Source organism: Cataglyphis hispanica, chromosome 18, assembly GCF_021464435.1.
Source record: "Cataglyphis hispanica isolate Lineage 1 chromosome 18, ULB_Chis1_1.0, whole genome shotgun sequence".
NCBI lineage: Eukaryota > Metazoa > Arthropoda > Insecta > Hymenoptera > Formicidae > Cataglyphis > Cataglyphis hispanica.
The window spans coordinates 4,986,241-5,011,029 of record NC_065971.1 but is presented as its reverse complement, the minus strand read 5'-3'; the positions used below and the strand labels follow the sequence as shown (position 1 = coordinate 5,011,029).

Sequence of the window (24,789 nt, the reverse complement as noted above, 5' to 3'; positions counted from 1 at the left end):
AGTCGACGCACCATTCCACGAGCACGCGACATTCCGCTCGCGGCGGATATATACCCGCGAGAAATACCCGGTACTCTCTCGGCATAAAAGACAACTGATAAATCTGGAAGAGGATACGATCAAATCTTGGGCGGGCGTTGAAAAAAAAAAAAATAAATAAAAAAGAGTAATCCACACAAGCTTCTGCCTATAATTATAATATATATATATATATATATATATATATATATATATATATATATATATATATAAACGCTTCCATATGATAGATATTGCGTGAATACGTGTATTCGACAGTGAGAATTTCTGATTACTTCTGACGGAAGCAACGCGTCCCTTTTCGTCTAGGATTTAATGAATCTTAGAGTTGTGCCTCACTCTTTATATACAAATGCCTGTACTTAATTAACGAATAATTTGATTACTCGAAGATCAAAGGATTAACATTTGCATTGACTGAAATCCGCGTTTTTGTTATTTAAATTGCGAAAATTCAGTGCTACGATTTCCGGTGTTACTCCGCAAATATCAATATTTATCATTTAATAGAGAAAATATATTTAGCGATCGAGAGAGGAAACGAGTGATATTTTCCAAAATAAGAAAAATACAGTGAGTAATGAAAACATTAGAAATACAGTGTTGTATAAATATTCGAATATTGTCGGTTTTTAATTGAATAAAGATTGTGTTGATGATTCATTAAATAATGATTGTGATATAAAGTAAAGAAATAATGTTGAAGAAAAGTGAGGAATGCGAAGAAATTTTATAGGATTTTTATAGCCGATATTAGACAGCAAAGAATGTTCCCAGAGAAAAGTAGTGAAATCATAAATTATTAAGTTAATAATATAATTAGTTAATTGATGAGCTTAAAACAAAGTATAAAGAAAGTATCTAAAAAGATTTAAAAAAAAAAAAAAATTTTTTTTGTAATAATTTTATAGATGATATTTTGGGCGATATATACGAGCAAGTCTTTAAAAATATTAATAGTATTTAAAAGTATCAAAAAGATGCCATAACAATTAATTAATAATCTTGATAAGAGATAGTTTTATGAATATTTTAATTAATTAATGATTTTGAGATTTAAATACGCCGTGGCTATAAAGGGTAATGTCATAAATATTGCTGTTAACACGCGTAGATTCGCAAACTTACGTGCTTGCAGTGCGTAGAAGCTATTGTCATGTTAAATATAATGAGGAAAAAGCGCACGGATGGAAGATATTTAATGTACGGTATTCGCGCGTGCGATAATGGTGACAACCGGTGACAGTATTACGTTAATAGAGATGCGTGAGCGATCGAGATGTATGCGCAGATGTGGCACAAACGATTGTCAGTGAATATAGTAGGATGAATCAGAAAGTGCGTATATTCCGTCGCAACTCTATTACATTTACAAAGAAAGAAAATGCTAATACTTATTAAATATATGTGCTTTTGTCATTTATTTTTTAATTTTTTTCATAACGAAAACACAGATTGTTTAATAACGGAAGTATGTTAATTTACTTCCTTCTCTTCTCATTCTTTTATTTTATCTTTTAATTATTAATTTTAACAAATATGTGTTGACAAAAAAATAGTCAATAAATATTTGTAGATAATGTTTATTCTTTTAATGTATTGTTTCATGCTTATGATGTATAATATTTTGCTTGTACGATCTCTGTGTTAATTCAATCTATTTAAAAATTTTTAATATAATGTATGAACTATTTTAAAAATTTAGATGATATATATATATGCGTGTGTGTGTTGTGTGTATTAGAATTACAATCGTTCGAGATATTTACGCAGGAAAATCGAGAATCTTTAATCGAATCTTTGATATCAAGTATATCGGTCTGTTCTTAAGAAATTTCACGATACTTAGGCAAGCTAATATATTCCGCTCTCGTTCGTGAAATGTTTATAATTTGATGAATCACCCTAATTAATTGGCCTTTCGCATTTAGCCATGGAAAGTTCAAGGAAATGCATGGATTTCCTTAAAGCTGATATTATATTTAGAAGATTACTTACAATCTCTTTGTATTCTATTATATGCTGATTAGAAACCGCAACCTGAGAATTAATCATGTTATTTTATATGTGTAATAAAATTGCCCATGTTAGAAACGGAATCACTCCCAAGTAACAATACTATTTGAAAGTTATGGAATGCGACATCGAGTTCATTTTCCGTTAATAAAAACCGCAACATAATAAATTTAAAAAATCTTGATTAATGAATAGATGGTGTAATTACAAGCAATGCCAAACTATGATATAATAACGAACCATTATTTAATTACAAAGTATATATCTAAATCAATTTCATTTTTTTTTGGCATGATAAATAAAATTCAATAAATTGAATTACAATGCAATTTTTACTATAAAAAAGGCTTGCACGCAGGCTAAGCATTATGCGAACATACAATATTATTGTAGTTCTTTTGTTAGATAAAATTACAAATATTACTTTGTTAGATAAAGTACTACAGATAAAGCGTTATTGCGAAAAACAAAAAGTAATAAAATTCTTTTTACAACGCATTAGTTGGAAAATTAAATGTTTTTCTCAATCTTTTCTTTTGCAATAAAATAAAATCATATCTAAAGAAGCGATAAAATAAAGAGGTTTAGGGCAATTAAGCTTGCTTTGCACGCAAAACATTAAAAGCACTCATTGTGCAGCACACTACTTCTCCCTCCATCGATCGCTCCATAAATCACCGCCTTCGCACCAGTCCATTTCGATGGAATAATTTTCAAACTCTATTCGGAATAATTCATACACATAGAAAAGTTTATATGTATAGATATAGCGTATAAATAGATTGAGCAAAATCCAACACACGTCTTAACTATGCGAGAGATATAAAAGTGAAATGAAAGCAATATTCTTGTTTTTTGTTTTGAGTGAAATGCATAAAAGTATTTTTCTATTATTCTATTTATGTGTATAGATTATCCAATAATTTCTAATTTTTTTTTTTTTAATTTTGATATTGGATTTTATTTATATAAAACGTTTCATTATTATAATTTATATTTTTCGTATGTCTATTCTACACCAAAGAATGTATTATTTCAAAACTTTAAAAATCATATCCTAAAACAAGATCAACTTTATATTTATCAAGTAATCTATCGAAAAAATTACAATTGAATATTTTTTAGTGATTATATTTTTTAATAATGTGCTAACAATGTTTATAAACACAAGTGTATAATAATATGCTCCGTTATCCGTTTGATATAGCGAATCGTCTGATAAGAAGTCTCGACATCGATTTCGCGACGTCTCGATCTCATTCCGCAAAATCGGCAATTTTATTTCCAAGAACGAGAATATTACGTCGATTGATCGGTCAACGAAATTACGGGCAACCAACACCTGACCAGGTAGTCAGGTAGCAACCAGAAATCGAAGCCAGTGCGAAGAACTCGCGTATTTCTAGCGGGACACAAAGAGGGGGACGCCCTTACATGCGTCATCGCGCTATCGCGGGTGCAAGTCGCACGTGAGCATCGCACGTGAACGGCAGTACAACACGTGCGCCACGACGTTTGGCATTGCGCGCTGTGACAGCCGACGCCTCCGTTCCGTCATCGCCACAGTTCGTCGCGCACGTGCAACGATAAATGCGCCGTCGTTGCCGCGGATGACAGCCCACGCGATCTTCAAGATGATCACCCACTGGATCGTCCTGCTGGCTCTCGGCGTCGTCTGCTATGGTGAGTAAAATCTGCCGTTTATTAATTCGTTTTAATTAATCATTGGGATTCTTTAAATTATAGATTTGAATGATGTAAATCTATACAAATAATAGATATCCGCGTGATTCATTAAAAAAATTGCGAAAATAATTATTAATAATAAAATGATATCTAAGATGACAAAATATTGGGGGTCATAATAAGTATGTTTTAAGAAAAACAATTACTGTCTTTGTAAGCAAGTATACTTGTTAGCAAACTCTGTCTTAATTTTTACTTTATATTAATTTTTAACAATTTAGAAAAAAGATATTACAATTTATTTTACAATTTATTATGATTATTGATACATTTTCTTGGCATGTAATAAAGCTCTCTCTCTCTCTCTCTCTCTCTTCTAAAATTTTATATGTAATCTTGACAGCTTGTTATCATCCGTAAATTACGATCGGCTATTTGCATGTTAATTGGCGTTCTCGAGTGCAGTTAGTATATAGTTTGTGATACCCGATCGAAGCGCAGCGTCTTAAAATAGAGGGCTAGATGATAGAATGATCGCACGCGATACTTATTTCTAAACGCAACTGTAAATTGACAATGCGATTCGTCGTCGACACGAACCGCTTGGATATGCATCTTGGTTATGTGTAATGTGACAGAAATTTGATATGTCGTCAATTGATCGCGTCGATGAAAATTATTTACGTAATTGAGCGATTACAGGGATTTGTGATGATGATTAATATATTACGTAACGCAGGATGCGTCGTTCTTCATTCGAGTTCTTGAAAAAAAATCCTTTTCTTTTTCCTCTCGATGACAAATGTATTGGAGTATTCATTAAGTCGGACCCGTGTAGAATCATCAAGATTAATAAATTTACTTAAGTTAATCGTATATTTCTCCCTTCTTTAAATATACTTTTTTTTATATGAGATCTCGAAAAATTATTCACATTTGCAATTTGAGTTTTTGAAAAATTGCAGACTTAGAATTAATTAAGTTTCCATTCGCTTATTGCGGCATTGTAATTTTAATTTTATGTATTCCTAACACACCAACTTTATATGAAATCACTGATAAAGAAGGGAAAGTTTATTTAGAATTATTATATATATTTGGAAAATGAAGAGAGAGAAAAAGATATTTATTTCTGAAAATTTAATTAGTAATAATTTTTGATATTTTACAACTTTATGTCGTAATTATCGTATTTAGTAATGTCTTAACATTTCTTCTTTAGTTTAATTTAGACAGCAATAAAAAATAAAGCACGCACATGACTTCGAAAAAACTCGATTATTTAGTACATTGATTATTTCTGTATTAATTATTTAAACAAAAAAAAAAGGTTTTATCGCAGTATGTAATTTTTCCAGTTTTTCAAGAATGTAACCTTCTTCTAGGATTATATAATTTCAATGTCCGTGTAGGATCACCTTGAACAATACTTTTCTACTGCTCGCTTCTAATCGATTGCTATTTAAAATTGTTAAGAGACATTAATGAAAGACATTAATAAACATTAAAAGCAAACGTGTAAGAATGTCAGCCGTGTAATTTGCCATATGTTCTTTTATTCTTTATGCATTAATTTTTTTGATAGATATGTCTAACGCAATTTGTGCAATATGTATTGCAAAAATAATTATAAATTCTTTTTATAATTTATGTAGGGAAATGTTTACATTAACTTACACCTCACAAGTCGTTTTCATTTTTACATATATTGTAGAGGGCACATTCCTCAGTAACACGCACTTTGAATTTTATAGCGCTCTCTTCTCGATTTCAGAGATATTTTCAGAGCAATTTTAAAGTTTCGCAGTTTTAATGCTTTTTCTGTTATAAAATAAAGAAAAATAAAATTTGTTTACGTTGTATTTGTGGCATACAGCATACATGGAAAAAGTGTTTGTTTACATTTGCGGGAACGAAATTCCTTGGACTTTTCCACTTTCTGAATTTTTATAAATTAAAACGACGTGAGAGAAGAGAGCAAGATTTTATTTTACTCTCTATTCTTTCCTCTTCCTTTATCTTTTTCATAGATTAAATATGTATTTTTTTAAAATGTCGCTAGATTGAAAATTCTGCATTAGTAGAAAAAATATTTCCATCCAATATTATTTTCTTAGCGTTAGAAGTCTAACTTCTGCGTGTCTCAATGGATCTCACACCTTGGCAGTGAAACCAGCCTGAGGCGATTCTCTTGCACGCGCGATCTGTGTTTCGGGATCTCTTTTCTCCTTCTACGTGTATTCGCCGTGCACAACGATTGTATTTCATTAACAATTATTTTGCACGCAATTCGGGAGACGCACGTGCGTCGCGCAGCGGTGGTGTGGCAGTAGCAGCCGAGCAGCTGCAAATTTAAAGGGCAATTTAAAAGGGATGCGTTGCGCTAGGAATAAAAAGAATATTATTTTGTTTTAATGAAGAGAGATTATACAAAATGTATATATAAATTATTTCTTCGAATAATTTATACCCGTTACTTACACGATGTAATATTAAAATACATTTATTTAGTTTATTAAAAGTATTGATTAATTCAAATACCTTCGAGAAAATTTTTTTTACATAAAATATAAGAAAAAGTATTTTTGAATGAAGAGAGAAGAAATAGCAGAGTGGGAAAAAAAAATTGCAAATTTCCAAGTTAGTTAAACTCGAGCTGATTGTCCTCACGCGATGTGTTTGTAAATTATTCCGTCTGAATGGGCCTTAGCCCGATGCCAACGGATTCACTTTCGTCCCGCGCGTCGCCGGAATAACAAATCAGTGGCAGCGTGCCGATTTTCGCCCGACGTTACAACGAAGCGACGAAGCGAAATTATGCCGAGATCTCTCACGCGGTCGGAATCAGAGCGAAACGCAATGCACGTTGCGTGCACCGTTTTCAACGGCTATCCATCGCGCGCAATTTCTTCGTTCGGCGATAGTTTATTTGCATAAGTCAGATGTTACCAGATGTAAGATGTTAAAATACCAAGATACAGAAATTAAATAATTTAATGATACAGGATATCAAAATTAATCGCAATATACAAATCATATTTCACTTTATAATTATCGATAATCAATGAGACAAATATATATACTTTTACAGTATTTTAAGTGGAGGTGTCTGTGTAATTACTTGTAAGATACAAACTCACACTGGAAATATATTTTGACAAAAGACTATAAATACAGATATAAATAATAATGCTGAATAGTAGCTTATGTTTTGATATAGATTTAATAATCACAAAAATTTTACATATATATATATATATATATATATAAATATAATTTTTCTGATTATTATATTTATATCAAAACATAAGCTATTATTCATCGTTATTATTTATATCTGTGTTTATAGTCTTTTATATATATATATATATATATATTATATATAAATTTTACTTTATATATATATATATATATATATATATATATATTTTATATATATATATAATTTTACTTTTATATATATATATATATATATATATATATATATATATTACATTCAGACATGCGTATGTGTAACATATGTATTATGCTGTCACGGAGATATCCAGGACGATCTTCATAGGCCGGCCGGTGCATCACGCCATACATGCCATAAAATGCATCCCGCCACCGGGAGCGGTGAGGAATTCGTACGAATTCCGGCGCGCGGCTCTCTTCTTTGCCCTCAGGCACACACCCTTCTTCCCCTCAGCCCATACCAACACGCGTGTTTGCATTCCACCGCGATGTTTCACTAAATGCACGCATTGCACCGAGTTTAATCACCCTCCTGGAGGGAGAACCAGTTCTTTTGGGGCCGGCATCGCGCCGCATCGAGACAACGCTATGTGCTTTACGAGGAGGCATGAAAAAAAAGGAACGACGAGAATCTTCCTTCGAAGCAGCGCCGAAACTCGAGAAGAATAGGCTACAATTATCATTCCACGCTGGGATCATCATCGGGATCGCCACTGTTCCTCCCCGTCTCTTCTAGAAATGCATAATAAAAAAACTGCGCAACGGTTGTCGTAAAACGCGTGCAATCTCGGAGATGCCGGAGAGATATCGAAAAATGCATCTTACATCATAATATACGCATAATTCCTACTGTCATAATTAAACATGAATATTATTCTAACGTGTTCGCAATAAGAAAATTCGAGCTTGTCAAAATGTACAAACGTAATACGTACAAAGTGTAAAAGAGAAGTGAATTAATTTGATATTAAATAAAGATCGAAAAGAAATTGAGGAACGTAAAATCATTGGCAGAATTTTTTTGAAGGTGAAAACATAGCGGAAACTGCAAAGAGTGAACATCTTGTCAAGTAGAATAGCGACTACCAGAATGAATGACGCAATAGCGATTCGTGCATACGCGATGTTTTTGCGGAAAAAATTAGACGTTGCAGGTATAATGAGGTAAATCACAGTTTGCGCGACTCGCAATCTGCCCTCGACTATCCAACGGCCAGATATGAAAAGGCTTGAGCAATGCGTAACCTGGATGCTCATCGAACGCGTGTAGTAAGTACTTATTGTTAGTCGCGCATGTCACGCATCAGTAGATCGAACTTCATTGAGCCGCATCTTACTATCAACGTTTGGAATCAATTGTGCAATTTATATAAAATGCAGTGACACATAAATTATAAATATGCCGCTTTTGCACACGGCTTTATTACGCTTTATTATGCTCAAAATATTAAATCTATCTCTTTTAATAAATAAATAGCATCTTGATTTCTTTTATACAATTAAATAACTTATAACTTATATATACAATTTTTATTCTCTTTTTCTCTTTTATATCTTCCCTTTCATAATTTCTCATAACAAAGGGATGAATTTGAAATATCATAATAAGAAAATAATTCGATATGCTTGACTCTATTCATTAATTGTAATTATATTGATGAGAGAATTCTTCTCCCTCTCATAAAATAAATAATGTGAAAATTTTCTTTTCTTCAAGGTGTTAAGTAATCATAGAGGAAAAAGAATAAGGGATGAATGTAATAAAAGAAAAAAAAAAAACGCGAAATTGTAGAAGAAGGCCGGTATTTCATAACGATATTCTCGAAAAAAAATTTGCTTCGCGCGATTAACATAAAATAGCAGTCGAGTCCTGTGGACGAAGGATGCACATTCCTGCATATCCTTGACACGATCCGCTCGGCTCTCGCGTCAGACGTGCGTCTCACCGTTTACGGAATTCTCAGGTTTCAAGGCGTCGACATCGTCACTACTGTGCCAATATAAGAAAACGCACGTGCAAATATCTCGACGTGAAATCAGCAGTGCGCGAAAAGAAAGAAAGATAGTGAGAGAGAGAGAGAGAGAGACAGAAAAAAAAAGACAAATTATTCGTTAATTATTATCCGTTAATAAGTATTAGTTAATTATTATTGAGATAAATGTCTAGAATATGTAAACATGTAGAAACAAAAATTAGTATCATAAAATATTAACAATAAAATTATATAAATAATAATAATAATATTGTACCAATAGGAAGTAAAAAATTAAATCAAGCATTATGTAAATGATGTGCGCTACACACAGAGGACTAATCGAAATTTATTATTTTAAACTCTGCGTACATCGAAATAAGAAAATAATAAATATTATTTAGATGTTTAATAAAAATTAATAATAAGAATAAAAAAAAATGTTATGAGTATTACAAAGAGATAGAAGAGAGAGGAAATAACAAGAAAAATTTGTTTCAAAGAATTCTGCAAGATTGCTATCGATCATGAGAAGATTTACGAGCGATGTTCGTGATTTAAATACGCGCGATGGCAAACGGAGAAATTGCGGATATGCGAACTCGTAAAAATAATCTCGCAAACGGAAGCGAATATGACGGCGATGGATCTTTAGATCTGACTAGTAACGGTGCGATCGATTAATATTCGCGGCGGGTCGATCCGTCGACAGGAAACCGGAGGGCTGCAACCGCATTTCCGCGGTTGATTATAGAGACGAGAAACTGAATTGAAAAGCAATCTTGAACTTAGATAATTATTTTAAATAAAAAGACGGAAATAGAAGAATATCTGCTTTTACATTTACGCGATGCTGATAAATTTAATAAAAATGGAATTATTGATAATGTGTTGTGTTTTGCCAAAAATTAATATAATCATCAGTATTTTTGTAGAAAGTGTTTTCGATACATGACAAAAAGATAAAAGATATATCTTAAATGTATTACTCGTTACTGTTTCATGTATATATAATCGGTTCAATAAAAGTTTTAAAATGGCCAATTAAAAGTCGAATCAGAACAAGAGTCTTGACGTCAAGAATCTTTTACGTCTCGCACAGAAAACAGCTGACTTATGACTTGATTATTTAAAAAATTCGGATAACTTGTCAAAGTCTGTTGGATCTGGACCGCGAGTGCTGTGCAAATCTTGCAAGAAGTTTGATGAATAGAAGTTTGTTTCCTCGAAGCATTTCATTTGTAACGAAGCCAGCTGAAGGCCTCCTCGGAAAGGCACGATTATCTTGTAACAAAAACATGATGTAATACGCCTGCAATAACGAGGCACATCGTTAAGGAAAGAAGCTAATATTTCATAAAATGATTTCATTCTATAAATCTCACAACATGTTTAGTTTAATTTCAGTTTTATCCATAATAATTATTATTATAATTTTGACAGTAATAATTTTAATTTAATCAATAGATTTAATGATAATTTTGATTGTCACGGTACATTATTGACATATCTAGCTGCCCAAAACAACAATATGTTATCAGCAAATGCATTTTTATTTTTAATGAATATGTTGTTAATAAATTGTCATAATATATTTATAGCCATAGTAATATATTATAGTCTGTATTTTATCTCTTATGATTTTTATCCAATAGAAGCGTGACAAACACTCAACTTAATGCTATTGTATATCTTCCGTAACAATTAATAATTTCTATTATTATCGCCAGTTAAACCCTTACGTCAAACAATAGCAGGAGACTAACTCATGCATAGATAACTATACTTAAAGTACGCACATTTCTGACTCATACACGCTGACGATTCGTATTTCCTTAAACAATCTTTTGTATGGCGTGAATATTTGAATTGGTAATTTTGGAAAAAATACATTTGCAGAAAATTAAATTTCGTAAAAATTAAGATAAATTTTGAAAATTTCCTATTTAAAGTAAAAAAATATATACTATTATCTTTTGATATCACCAAGCTTTGGTTATTTTGAATTAAAATTTTATGATCCATCAGTACACACGTTACACTTTCAAAATAAATAACTTATTTTTATGATCTATTTTTATGCTTTTAAATAATATTAGGTCTAATATTTTCATCAATCAATTTTACTACAATTGTTAGTTTCAATTTGATAATATATACATTAATACTTTTTATTAAAATTATGCATATTTACACTATGACTAAGTTATACGTCGCAAGAAATGACAAAGCGAATCATTTAAAGACAAAGACGAAATCGAGCTGGTCTTAAGACGGATGATAATCGCTCTTTAATCGCAGGCTAACGATCATCAAGCTTGCGCTTTTGATTAAAAAACCAAGTTCATTATAATGTTTTGAAATTCTCTTTTTTTTCTTTTTTTTTTTTTTTTGCTAGATCGATCGAAATTCTACACGTGGCAAATATGTTTGTTAATATCCTTTTTCTTGAAGAACAGTGCCGAACCTGAGATTCCATTGCCTCATTACTTAGCCCACTAGTCTTCTGCCTTTCCTCGAGAGACCTATCCCGAACCTGTTTCAATCGGCCAAAGTCTCCGAATATCAAATTTAATAAAAATCGTACATGCCCAGCCGATTTGTTCGATGTGTTAACTTACTCTTCCTGCTGAGATAGTTATGTGTTTCAAAGAAAGTGTAAGAAAGTTAACGGTAACTCGGTGGAACGCGTACACGCTTCCTCTGTCGAAAAATTCCTGGACGACTCCCCGCAGTTAATCGTGTTTTATAAGCAAGCGGGAAAGCCAGCGACGAGTAGTAGTGAAACTAATAGCGAATTTGCGAAATGTCCCTGGTAAAAAATGAGAAATGTATTGTATACGCTTAGTGAGCATATAAATATAGTAGAAAATATTCACTCTAAAAATACAAGGAGATCAAATGAGGAAAAATTAAATCAGATCTGTAAAATATTATTTTATGACTTCTTCTTCTTCTGTCGTATGACGTCTCTCGTTATTCGAGATTGTCATAATAATTCTTTTAAGATACAATATTTTTTATATAATGAGTTAATATTCCTAACTTGTCTGCAAACATGCAGTGCAGACTGACTTCTTTTTAAGAAGCGACTTCTCGCAAGGAATTATAGTTATTACGAAATTGGTGCAACGCCCGATTGTGACAGAGGCATCCATGTGGGAATTCCGACATCCGATCGGCTCTAATCGGATCGATCGGCACGTAGCGCCATAAAACCGCCGATCAGTATGTCAATGTAAAGTGGAAACGACCTTCCAGTGTCAGCGACCAAAGCTCGTCTTGAGGACGGCGTCGGCTTAAACGCTAGCTGGCAAACGTTACGCGACAATACCAAGGACCAACTTCGGGCATATAATTGTGCACGTACTACATACCCGTCATGTAGAAAGCGTGCAATGATGGATCGCAGGGGCGCTCTTCCTCCGACGATCATCAGTGAACGAATCTAATACGGCGTTATTAGAAGCTAATTCATTTCAAGAAATTTAAATATTTGACGATTTAATTTACAAGTCGGCAACAAGTATTCCTCTGTCCCCTAAAAATCGCTATTTTTTTCTGTTTTTTAAGAGTATAAAAAATGTGATGGAAAAAAAATATAAATTATCAAGCAATAAAATTAATAATTATTGCATTATTTAAAAAATTATGAAATTAAAAATTTATTTGCTTTACTACAAATTTACAAGATTGCAAGATTTAATTATATTATTAAAAATTGGCAAAATTATGTGATTATTTATTAAATTATATATTATCATGAATTTATTTTTATATTATATCCCTTAAATTAGCTATTTTGTTTGTTGTATATGTTGTATATGACATCTTGGCGATTCTTGCACACAACGTAAAGTTTTATCGGTCTCGCAAATAGCCGCAATATGTGTAGAGATAAAACTTTTCGGGGACACAAATAATTCCTGCCGCGAGCCAATCTATCGATCCGACCCTGATTCTATCCGCGTGTGGTGACAGACGTGCGACGCGCAAGGCGATTGTCTACGTGACTTTCGTAGCTTCCTGCCCGACGTGTCCCACATATCCGTTCTTCTTCGTGCTAGGCATCTTCGCGTCTTCACGACGCTCGGTTTTCCGACCGCGCTTTCCATTTTTCACGCAACGCTTCGTCCAGAACATCCTTTTTCTATGAACGCATGTCTATTCTAACTCGACTTAACCGATTTTAGCACTTTATCTAACTTGAAGCGTCTATGTTATATCAGAGTTCAAAGAAAAAAATGTTGAGATAAGCGTTTTTCTTTTTTAATTCATATTCTCTTCTTTCTATACAATTATATTATTTTTATACTAAATACTGCAATTCTTATCACTCGCATTTCATCACGAATAAAAATATTAAAGGCGGATAGTAATCATTTATGAACTTAATTCATAATTTACAATTATTATTATTTTTTTTTTATACTTAGGTCTTCCCGTAGCCGACGAGCCTGCTGATACGAGCACGATCGGAAATATCTCAGAAGTAACTACTGTTCCCGAAGCGGAGGGTCACTCAATGGATGATATAATGCCAGGAACAAAGCCATCATCGATTGCCGTAGTGTTCATCGACATCCCGGAACACGCAGAAACGGAACTAGGCTCATCCGTGCTGTTGGCATGCCGAACCGCTAATCCTGTAGCCGAGTGCCAGTGGTCCTGGCAGCCATTGCCGCCGGTACACCTGCCACTTCCCGATGTCAGTGAAAGCCCGTCAGTTTCTACGAGTAAGTGTAACATCCGCACATTTGTTCTTTCCGCGATTGGCTCCTGAGGAATATTCATATATCTGACTTGTGGACATTCGCGAAGAACAACGTATTTAATAAATTCGTATAAAGACGATTGATTGCATTTTATGGTAAATCAATTGCAAACAAAAAATGTACTTTCTTAATTTCATGAGTTTTCTAAAGTTAGAATAATTAAAAATTTCTTCAATTATCGAATCAATCGCACTTCCAAAATTCTTTTAATTAGCTTCCTCTAATTTATGCAATAACCACTCTTGTAGACAGTCATTTTATCTCTTTGCATTCTGTATATAGAATTTAATTCTGCAATGACGCGTTAAATATTTATCGTTCTCTCGTAATCTGTAATCTCAATGATTATTTCAATGATTTCAGCCACGGCGATCTCGACGATCTCGGCGAACACGTCGACTCCTATGACCCATCCGTTGCCGGTACGACAATTTCCGGCGTTCGGGAACAACAGCAACGATTGCTCCGTGAGATTCTCCAGTACGAAACACGAGCAGACAGGGTACTGGACTTGTGCGGCGAGAGTCTCCACGAGCGATCCTTTCACCAGCACCGAACCCGCCAAGCTCAGCATCGTCAACGCCAATCACGGTAGAATGCTCGAATTTCTTCATTCGATTTCACAAATTTCACTCTTAAATATTTTCTGTGATTATCATATCTTGATCCCTTTAAGGATCTTCTGCATGTACAATAGTAGCAAAAAATTGTCAAAGTTAAAAAGAAAACATGTTTCTTACGTTTATGCTATTTGAAAAATTAAAAAAATAAATTTGGGTCATGAAACAAATTAAAGTATCGCAAAATAATATGGATTTTGACGTCTTTGTAAAAGAAAATAGTTTTAATTAATATTTTTCCTAATTTATGGCAAAAACTTTTGATCATGAATATCCTCTGAAATCAACAGCAAAAAACAATGAAAAACGAGTAATTTGCAGAAAGAGAAAAAGAGACAGATAATATTTTTCTACAATTTTTGCTAAATAACTTTTAAACGAATTAGTGGATTTAAATCAAGTTTTACACAAATATTTATTAGAATTTCCTTAATATATATGAGAAAATTTTTATTTCATTGGTAATATTTTTTCGTTGTCAAATTTGTCAATGCTACAATAGGCGATTTTCCATAAGAAGATCAATAGTAACTTAAAATTTAAATAACTTCCAAACCGTTAAGAGAATTGTACTTAGTTTTTGCACAAATATTCAGAAAAAAATAGTAGAACAATCTATGAAATTTTAATGCTTTTGTTAATATTTCGATATATGTCACATACATCCTTAATCCAAAATTCAATTATCTTCAACTCATTTCATAAATAACGCAAAAAAACTTCTAATAATTTTAAAGAATATTTATTTAAAAAAACAATGCATGCAATATAATGCAATAATACATTAAGAAAAATAAACGTAATCATTTATTATCTTTAAGGTTGTAATTATAAAATTTTCTTGTATATCTTTATTTGTTTTATATTGATAAGTCAATGATTAATTAAGTCTCATTAAATGTTTTCAAACTATTTGGGAACAAATTATTTGGGAATTTGATAAAAATATTATCCTGCAGGTTTCTATTTTTTGACAATTATTCTATATATATATATATATATATATATATTATATAATATATTTTTTGATATTCTAGGAGGGAAAACTGTTTTAATAATCCCGATTAGAATTTTAATCGCGTGAGTATAGCGAATAAATGCAATGTATTTGCGCAGTTGCTTTCGGACGACCTCGAATTCTTGATGACAGAATATGCTTGACATCGCTGTTTGTCTTCATCAATTGTGTCAATTGTCATAATATATTTTCTGCATCAAGTACTTTTCGACAGAAAGTATCGTCGTCATATTTATCATATATACAGACTATATTTCAATATTTATTTAAGAATCTTAACGCCGAATTGTCAGTAATATTTAATATTTTTCAAATATCTCTTTTACGTTCAAATAAGTTTACGTTTAATTTTGATAATAATTCCGGGTGAATCATTGAAAGAAAGACGCTTTCATACGAATTTTATTCACTTTGATAATCATCTCGGATGAATTATGCAATATGAAACATATAAACAGATTTCCCTCGAGGAAAAAATCAATTTTAAATAAATTAGAAAAAATTTAGACATGAAAATAAGACAGCACATAAGTCAATTTGAAAGAATTAAGGGAGGATAATTATCTACAACGTATTATGATCCTTAATTCTTTTCGATCGACTTTCGAATCCCGCGAGAACGTCGCATTGCGTAAGGACGTGGACAAGTGTGCAACTGGTGCATTCGTACGTTTCAGGTATCCTCATCACGTTCGCGAAGCACGAGAATGTGATCGAGGTGCCGGCGGGATCCTCGGCGCAAATAATGTGCCAGACCAAGTCGCCGGTACGCGAATGCCAATGGTCCTGGCGGCAACTGAATCAGTCGCAGCCCTGGAACCTCGACGTGAAATCATTCCCGGCCTTTGGTAACGATAGCACGGAATGCAGCATCAAGTTCAAAAACGTTCTGCCGGAGCAGGAGGGCTACTGGACCTGCGGTGCGCGAATCCATCCGAATTCCTCATTTACCCAGGCGACTCCCGTTCGATTTCTCATATCAGAAGGTATTGCTTTAATTAATTATTTTTTATTTTTATATTTTTTTCAAGTGTCTTTACGTTGACATAACTTGCATTTTGCATGGGCAAAAAAATTATATAACAAATAATTGAAAAGAAAATGTAATTCGAGAAATTATAATAATAATATATTATCTATTTCATGTATCTTTCGAATGTTGGAGCTTTATTCTGATAATATAAGCTGAGGCATTTTAAATAAAAAGATAATCAGTTTTAAAAACTTAATATTTCTCAAATTTTTATATTACGCCTTAAGTGAAATGCAATTGTAACAAAGATTTTTCCTTAGTAATAGTTGATAATAATCTTAATTGCATCATGAGACATTTTAATTAATCAGTATTTCGACGACTCCGTAACGACTTTTAGAGTTTCGTCATCGAAAAATATTGCACGCATTTACTTTGTGCTGTAACAACAACTGATTGATCCTACGACCTGTTTTCTCGATGAAAAAAACAAAAGCCATGAAGAGAGCTTTCGTTTCCCTTTTATAGTCGAGTTCGTGCAGTTGTCGCGCGGCGTGCAGGTTGCGGCCGGCGAGTCGGTCTTTCTACGATGCTTGGCGAACAAGCCGGTGGTACAATGCGAGTGGTCGTGGAGGGCATCGAACTCGAGCAAGGAACCGCTGCTGATCAAGAAGTTCAGTCCAAACAAGGACGCCGATCACGACTGTTCCGTGCGATTCAAGAATATACTGTACGAGGAGGAAGGATTGTGGACTTGTGGGGTCCGTTTGACGCCAGACGGGATCCTGCATACGGCGCCCGCGGCCACTGTCAGCCTCCTGCCTACCGGTACGGCGACGATCATTTTAATTAAGAAATAAATACAGCCGAAAGCCTGCAATCGCGCATCGTTATCGAGCGTCCGAGCCTATCTATAATTACGGCTGAATACTCCTTGTATAATTACGTTAACGTTCTCGTAATTATATACGAATTGATTGACGTCTTCACGTGAGATGATGTAAAAATTGATTGCTTGCATAGAAAAAAATATTAATACGGCGTGCGACTCTATCACATGTCGATATAAAAAATTCCAAGTAGTAATGTATAATAATATGTGTTTTAAACTTTTGTCTCTCTATATAATTGCACATTAAAATGCAGAAACTGCACTTGCAACAATTGCAGTTGCATGAAAGGAAAAGCAATCGGGAGTACTATTTGATCCATCGATTTTGTCGGAATTCGAAGTAAACTTGTATACTTTCCCTTCATACATTTCACCTTTCTCTCACATTTCGCGCTTAATTTATGTAGCGCTTCATACTCAGCGCGAAACGTAATGTAATTACTAATTACATTGAATACGATTTAATCCTCTGATATTTCTGAAAAACGCGTTTGATGTTAATCAAAAACGAAAAGAGCGTTAAAATAAAAAAAAAAAAAGCCTCGCAGTTTCAATCGTCAAAAATATTTTCTTAAAACAATACCTTTATCATTTTACAAATTTTTCGAGAGTCGAGAAAGTTGCGTTTTTTACGTGTTTTCAATAGAAAAGAATCCATCACGTTATCAATCCGAATACAAGCGTGCATTCCTCCTACAATTTTCTTATCACGACGGCCAATTGCAGCTAAGGTGAGCTTCGTCGATGTACCGATGGACACGGCGGTACCTATAGGCACAGACACCGTACTCAAGTGCATCACCAGCAGCCGTGTGGAGAAATGCGCGTGGACCTGGAAGCCATTGAATGGCATTGACTCCGAGAATGTCATTGTCGACGAATTCCCCAGCAACGGCGATCTCGGCCGCGACTGTTCGCTTCATCTTCCGCAGGTGCGCGCGGAGAAACAAGGTAACTGGGCCTGCCAGGTGTCCATCGCATCACTCAACACCGTCTTAACGTCGCCATTCGCCAAACTCACGGTCTTCGAGCAAGGTAAAGTACTTAGCGAGTACTTCGCGTATAATCTACCTTTTCTTTTCAATTCGACATCTTAATTAATTCTAATGTCGCTAATTCTCTGATATCTCTCTTACCAGACGAAGTGAAGTTCTCAGAGCTGTCGCAGGACATTCAGATCTCCTCCGGTGGTAGCGTCCTGTTACGCTGTGTGACATCCTCGGCGGTGGATCAATGCCGTTGGTCACTCACCCCGGTTAATTCCAACACCACCGTGGTGGTGAAGCAATTTCCGGCGGCCGGCAATGAGGCCCGAGACTGCAGCGTCCGTCTGAGCCACGCGCTCGCTGAACAGGAGGGACTCTGGACCTGCGGCGCCAGGATACACGGCCGGCAAAATTACACAGACGCGCCGCCCGCGAAGCTGAGCCTCCTCGAACCAGGTATCATCGAATCCTAAAGAAGGCCGCTTCTCCACCGCTGCGGTGAAGGGTGGATGCACCATTATCATTATTACAATCGATCGTCGCGCGATTCCGGCGCGCTCGGCTTGGGCTCGGTAAATCGCGTATTCGTTCATCACCATTGAATACCGTCAATTCAAAAGGATCTTCGAAATATTGAAATCCGGAAAGCGAAAATTTGAAAGTACTATACCAGAAATAAAATTGTATTCAGCACTCGTCTGCTTTTTTGTTTTAAATTGCTGATATTTAGTCGTGTCTTAGAACTGTCACTTGGTGACGCTTCTTTTTTCTCTGGACTCTACATTGTTCAATTCTTTTCTACAATGATTAGATCCTTTTTAATTTATAGCATTCAATTATTGTAATAATCATTCTCGCATATCGTGCGTCATGTCAGTGTGTGAAGATTATAGTAATGTTGGAGCATCATCAATCATCGAAAAAAACTATATTAGATTTTAATTTAATTAGAATTTTTTATTTCAATAGCACGTTTAATTCGTGACTTAAACGGATAATCAAATATAAATCCGCGAATTAAGTTCATCAATTGTTTCATTAGAGAAGATTCTATTATTGAACATATATCGAGCGTAAGATACATTGCATGGATTATAATAAATTTTTGCTTCGCGTGAGAAGCATCTCGCGTGTGATAGGAATATATAAGAACCTTGTATATTTGAGTCGTCACGTATCTCACAAGGATCTCTCTGTGCAATGATTCACGTATAAAAGACTTTATTCCTTCGACAGTCAGGCATCTGTTTCATGAGATTCAAATTGATAGCCAACAAATAATGAGAATAATCATGATACAGAATAATTCAATAACATATTGATATTGAAATGACACATCAGAAATTTTTCTCTTACTGATTCATTTTTAAGCCGCCACAATAATTTTTTATGTCAAATATTTAATCATCGTTTTGTAGGTCGAGTTTCATGAAAATACGCCGAAACACTTTCGCCCATAGCCTGGCTAGAGTCGCTTCTGCATTCGATCGATTAAAACAATATACGATAAGTGTTATTGTATAATAAATCGTAGGACACACATGTATTATATATATTTTAGGATCCGTGGCCTGTGCATTATCGCGACGATTGTCGCAACCAACCGCGATCGCGAGTGCACCAAGACGAGCTGCACGTGAGCTTTGCACGCCTCGCTGCGTATGCGTGTACATAAGTGTAGGCCATGGATCCTGACGCACGTCTTTGCAATCTGCGGTAGACGAAGCTTCACGGCACGAGCATCGATTGAATGGTTTTACATGCCATAATGAATTAATATTATGAAATTCTTGATTGCCAAATCATTATTGAACAAAATTAGTAAGTTATTAACGAATGTCTTCAGTATATATTTCCTGTTCCCAAGAAATCGATCTCATTATTTATTCGCAGAAATACATAATTTTTTGATGTTACTAATGGATGGCATGAAATTTTTGCAAAAACGGAAGGTTTTAATTTTACTAAATAAATTGCTTTTACAATTTTTTTATTTATTCTTTTTATGTAAAAGCAGCGCATGTAATATCTCTCCCCAATAAGGAAGATCGACATCAATGTATGCGAAATTGATTCACGACATTGATTACTCAGCTCTCATTACGACACATGGCTATCCAGCTGTCCAATCGAAAGACAAACTGTGCATAAATCATCATCCCACATCTGTATGTGTATTCCGAGCGACGAAGATTCGCGCTCGATATCAGCGGAAAAGGCGGAAAATAATCAGCTAGGATTCGCAGCAAAAGTGAAAGTATATTCCGATCGATCGCGGATCCTCGCAAACGCACCGAAGACTTTCGTGGATGGGAGGTGATGGATCAGCATGCCGATGAAGCTTCATACTACTAGATTAACGGTGGAAGCGCGGGTGCCTGTGAGCGAAGCTGTTGGACTGTCCATCGGCAGTCCACGTGTGTGCTAGAGAAATAATCGCTGCTGCAATTTTATTATATCCGTACGAGAATGATCTTACACTACACGATCGCCACATTTCATTCATTAAATAGTGTCACATAATTTAACGCGCGATGCTCGTTGTGAGAATAGCCAAATCTTTTGAGATGTCTGCGATAATAACTTTCGTGTTCTTTTTCAATATCTAGCAGTATTATCTTAAAAGATATAACACGATGAGATAAAATACTCACACACACACACACACATACACAGTGAGCGCAAAAATTTATAACTATCAGTTTCAATACACACCAACACGTACACATACGTATAATCGATTTTATATATATATATATATATATATTACACACTTAAACAAAATTAAATTTGAGTTAGTCAATTTTATGCGCATTTCTAAAATAGATATACTAAATTATATTGAGCTAAACACGAAAGAGTAAATGCATTTTTCTATTATTTTGTTTAAAAGAGAGTATAATTCAAATATATTTTCATGTCACTTACATGTAAAGATATTTGAATATATGTTTATGTATCATTATTTGTTTTACTACAATACATAATATCCATTTTTAACTTAATTATATTGCCAAGCATTTGCATTTACTTGCATTAAATCCTAGCTTATCATTCAGTCTTGGCGCATCTGTTTCTCACTCGCGATTCTCTGATAAACCGCGAGATTTATCGATTTGTCGTGCGCCGCGTGGTAAACCGCAACATTAACAATCTTGTCAGCTTTTCTTGTATCTCCATTAATTAAGGAGGCTTCACACGAGTCGCGATTTATTGTGATTTTCTCCTTAGTAATCCATACATCCACGTCATTATTATGCAATGCATATCGCCGCATTAACTTTCTCATTTCCCATTATGTATATTACTCCGTGCTAAGTACATTTTATCTGAAAAATTACGTAAATATTGATCCATAGTTTCGTAAATGAGTAGAGCTTCTTTTTGTGTTACAATAGAATTTCTTCAATTTATAATTAAGATTAATAACGACACATAATATAGAAAAATGAAAAATTTATTATAATGAAAATTCTAAATAAAATTAAATATATTATTGCATTAATTATTTAATATTAATATAATAAAAAAATGAAATATAGTCTTTTAACTATTAAAAGATATGTTCAATGTTAAAGAATTGAATTTTTTATTTTACACTTTTGTTCTCGATTGATATATTAAATTTTTCATTTATCATTAACAATGCCATCCATCCTTCCTATTTATATTCTCGACGCAACTGCACACAAACAATTTCGCATTTAGATAATAGATTGATAATTGTTTATTGTGGGCGTTTACATTATCCTACTTTATTCTAATTATTGTAGATAGTTTAGTAAAATTATAAGTGCTATTTTATTTTTATAATGCATGTATTTTAAATAAAAGCGAGAAAAATGCGCCAAGGAATTGTCCAAATGAATGTTAAATGACAAAGTTATCTAACAAAGTTGCTCACAGGCACATTTAATGTTGCAAACTGCGTCTCTCGTCACACACATATCATGTTATTTATTGTAGAAAAATCATCTCGCCCTTAAGTTAACATCGCGTTTTTGTCCATTGTGTTTATTGCTTAATTCATAGCCAATCTTGACATATGTCTGTTATACTCAATTATTACTTATGATTACTTTAATTATGCTAAGTAAACAATTTTTAATATTAAGGTCTTCAGCGTCCAGAAAATTCATGTCCACGAGTAACGCTCGTTCAGTTCATTGGTCAATAATGCAAAAATGTTATCATGCATCGCTGCATTATTCATATATTTTAAGAATAATTTTATTTTTTTAACTCTTAACTATTTAAATTTTTTTTCTTCATATCTGAATATTACAAGGAATTTTGAATAAATTTAATTTAGAGTCCACAATCAAATTTTAAAACATTTCATTACTAATTTTGATGCAATAGTAAAGACGTTAAAGTATCATATCTTATATATCTTATATAGTACTCTCTTCTTTGAAGAAAAAGATGACGTATATATAGACCAAATTAGAACGACGATTTACTTGCAGAGTGTATGAATCTTCATGTGCCATTAAGTATCGTTAAGTCGCGCTAAATATTTACACATTTTCAAGCGAGTTTTTGAATCTCTGAGTTGCTGTAAACTTTTTTTTTGTCTATAAAAAATAAATAAAGGAATAAATGATAGTGCGAAAACGTTAGGATAGTCTTCTCACTTCCATTATCTTAGTGTTACTAAATTGCATTAGAGCTGAAAAGTTCTCTTTATCTAAATCGCAATTTATAATAATTAATCAATAAGTTTACAGAAAAATATTACAAATGCTAATTTTCAAGAAAGCTGTAGAATTTTATGAAAAAATTTTACAGCTAAAATTCTACATAATTTTTACATTTCATAAAATTATTAATATTAATTGACATTAATATATAAATTACTATCCTTATAATAATTCTACATTTTAATATAAAAATCATTACTTGAAATTATTTTATTTTTATTTTATAGTTTGTTTTTCATTTCATAATGTACAATGTATATGTATATACATACATTTACTTTTTTTTAAATACCTGGAGTATACATCCGATAAATTTGGCGCTTATAATATTTCTTCTGAGATTTTAATTTCATTAATGCACACGAGATGAGCACGCTCTATGTAACGCCGTTTAAGCACTTGTCAAACCATGAAAATCATCGATGCACAAACAAATGGTGATTGGTGGTCAAAATTAGACGTCGAATAATCTATGCCGAAGATGTAGCAGCTTCGGTGAGTGGGATGATAAGTTCAAAAAGAGCTTCCTCGATAGCCTCAAGAAATATTCACATTAAAATCTAATTTGTAATTGTAATATATAAAAACTAATGCAAAGAAATTACAATCATATATAAGTATCTTATATTTATACATTTTCTCATTAAATCATTATTATTATAGAAATCAAAATTCGAAATAATATTTTATCGAAACTATAGATTCTCCAGTATATTCTTGAGGCTATAAGGGTTAAAATAAAGGATTTAATTCATGTAATATCAATTATTTTTAGAGCCCGTCACTATTGCGGTTTGGGCCACGCCTCATCAAATGGTTACTCTTGCATGTAGGATCGGAGCTGTATCATCGGAAGCCAAATGCCATTGGATCCACGTTCCAAATGTTCACATATATCAGAACTCCAGCAAACTCGCAAAGAAATCGAGGTAATATATATCTCATCACATATATTATATTATTACATTCTTCTATGATATGTATCCATCTAATATATCTCTTCATACTTTTATAATAATGCAGTCATAACATGCAAATGGATTATACTACGGGTATATGCAAGCTCATCTTCAAACCGGATCATTCTGATCTAGGAAAGTGGACTTGCAGATTTACTCTAACGAATGAAAACACCGACATCGAGATAGGAAGCGCGACACTTGTTCTGCTCAACACCTTAGCAGGTTTGTTAACATTTTAATAAAAGACACACATTCTTCTTTTATTCTTATCTTTCTTATAATACGAAAAATAAAATTATTCATACATCTTGTGTCATACAGATGAGAAACTAGGATGGATCGTCGGTGCTATAACGGCCATGATTTTATTCCTGATGATAATAGTTGTAGTGCTAGTAGTGTGCAAGGCGCGAATCTTCGTCCGCAAGACATCCGAGGTTCTGGAAACATTACCTTCCAACGAAAATAAACAAAGCGCAAGATTCCGTGACAAAAATTATACCGAAGATCAGGGGAATATAAATCTTCAATTCGCCGAGGACAATAGCTGTACATCGAGCATCAAAAGCGTCTTACCTAATAGAAGTCCGCGCGTGCAGAATCGTACGGAGGAAATTCATGCAATGCCGTCCAAAGTATTTGAGAATGTTGAAAAATAACATGTGATTAATTTTTCGTTGATATAAAAAAATTTTCCTAATGGATTAACTTAAGATTATACTTTCTTATTTCAGAAGTTTAAAACTCTTATTGTATTATTGTATATAAAAAGAGATATATATTTTTTATTATATTATAGAATAAAAAAATGAAAAAGAATTTTTCTTTCATATATAAAATAGCAAGCGATTAGAACAGTAAAATATTTTGTGTCCATATAAAAATTATATGCATTATATATATATATAT

The 24,789-nt window shown here is 33.4% G+C and overlaps 1 protein-coding gene across 3 annotated transcripts; it reads left to right on the top strand.

The window, feature by feature from the left end:
• Positions 1–24,789, top strand: LOC126856253 (uncharacterized). 3 transcript variants are annotated; one of them, XM_050604602.1, is made up of 11 exons: positions 1–70; positions 3,263–3,738; positions 13,388–13,687; positions 14,090–14,317; positions 16,042–16,350; positions 16,866–17,165; positions 17,956–18,264; positions 18,369–18,671; positions 23,694–23,847; positions 23,942–24,102; positions 24,202–24,789. In XM_050604602.1, exons 2-11 carry the CDS (start codon positions 3,666–3,668, stop codon positions 24,537–24,539), a joined length of 2,475 nt encoding a protein of 824 aa, XP_050460559.1. In that variant the 5' UTR covers positions 1–70; positions 3,263–3,665; the 3' UTR covers positions 24,540–24,789. The 3 variants fall into 3 exon arrangements, with proteins under 3 accessions (XP_050460559.1, XP_050460558.1, XP_050460557.1); XM_050604601.1 differs by having other exon boundaries at positions 10–166; XM_050604600.1 differs by lacking the exon at positions 1–70 and adding an exon at positions 215–612.

Excerpts from the sequence above, each read along its gene's own strand:
- LOC126856253 (XM_050604602.1), top strand. The coding sequence starts at position 3,666 with ATGACAGCCCACGCGATCTTCAAGATGATCACCCACTGGATCGTCCTG. Across the intron at positions 13,688-14,089 it reads AAGCCCGTCAGTTTCTACGA|CCACGGCGATCTCGACGATC; the intron begins GTAAGTGTAACA and ends CAATGATTTCAG. Across the intron at positions 16,351-16,865 it reads TCGATTTCTCATATCAGAAG|TCGAGTTCGTGCAGTTGTCG; the intron begins GTATTGCTTTAA and ends TCCCTTTTATAG.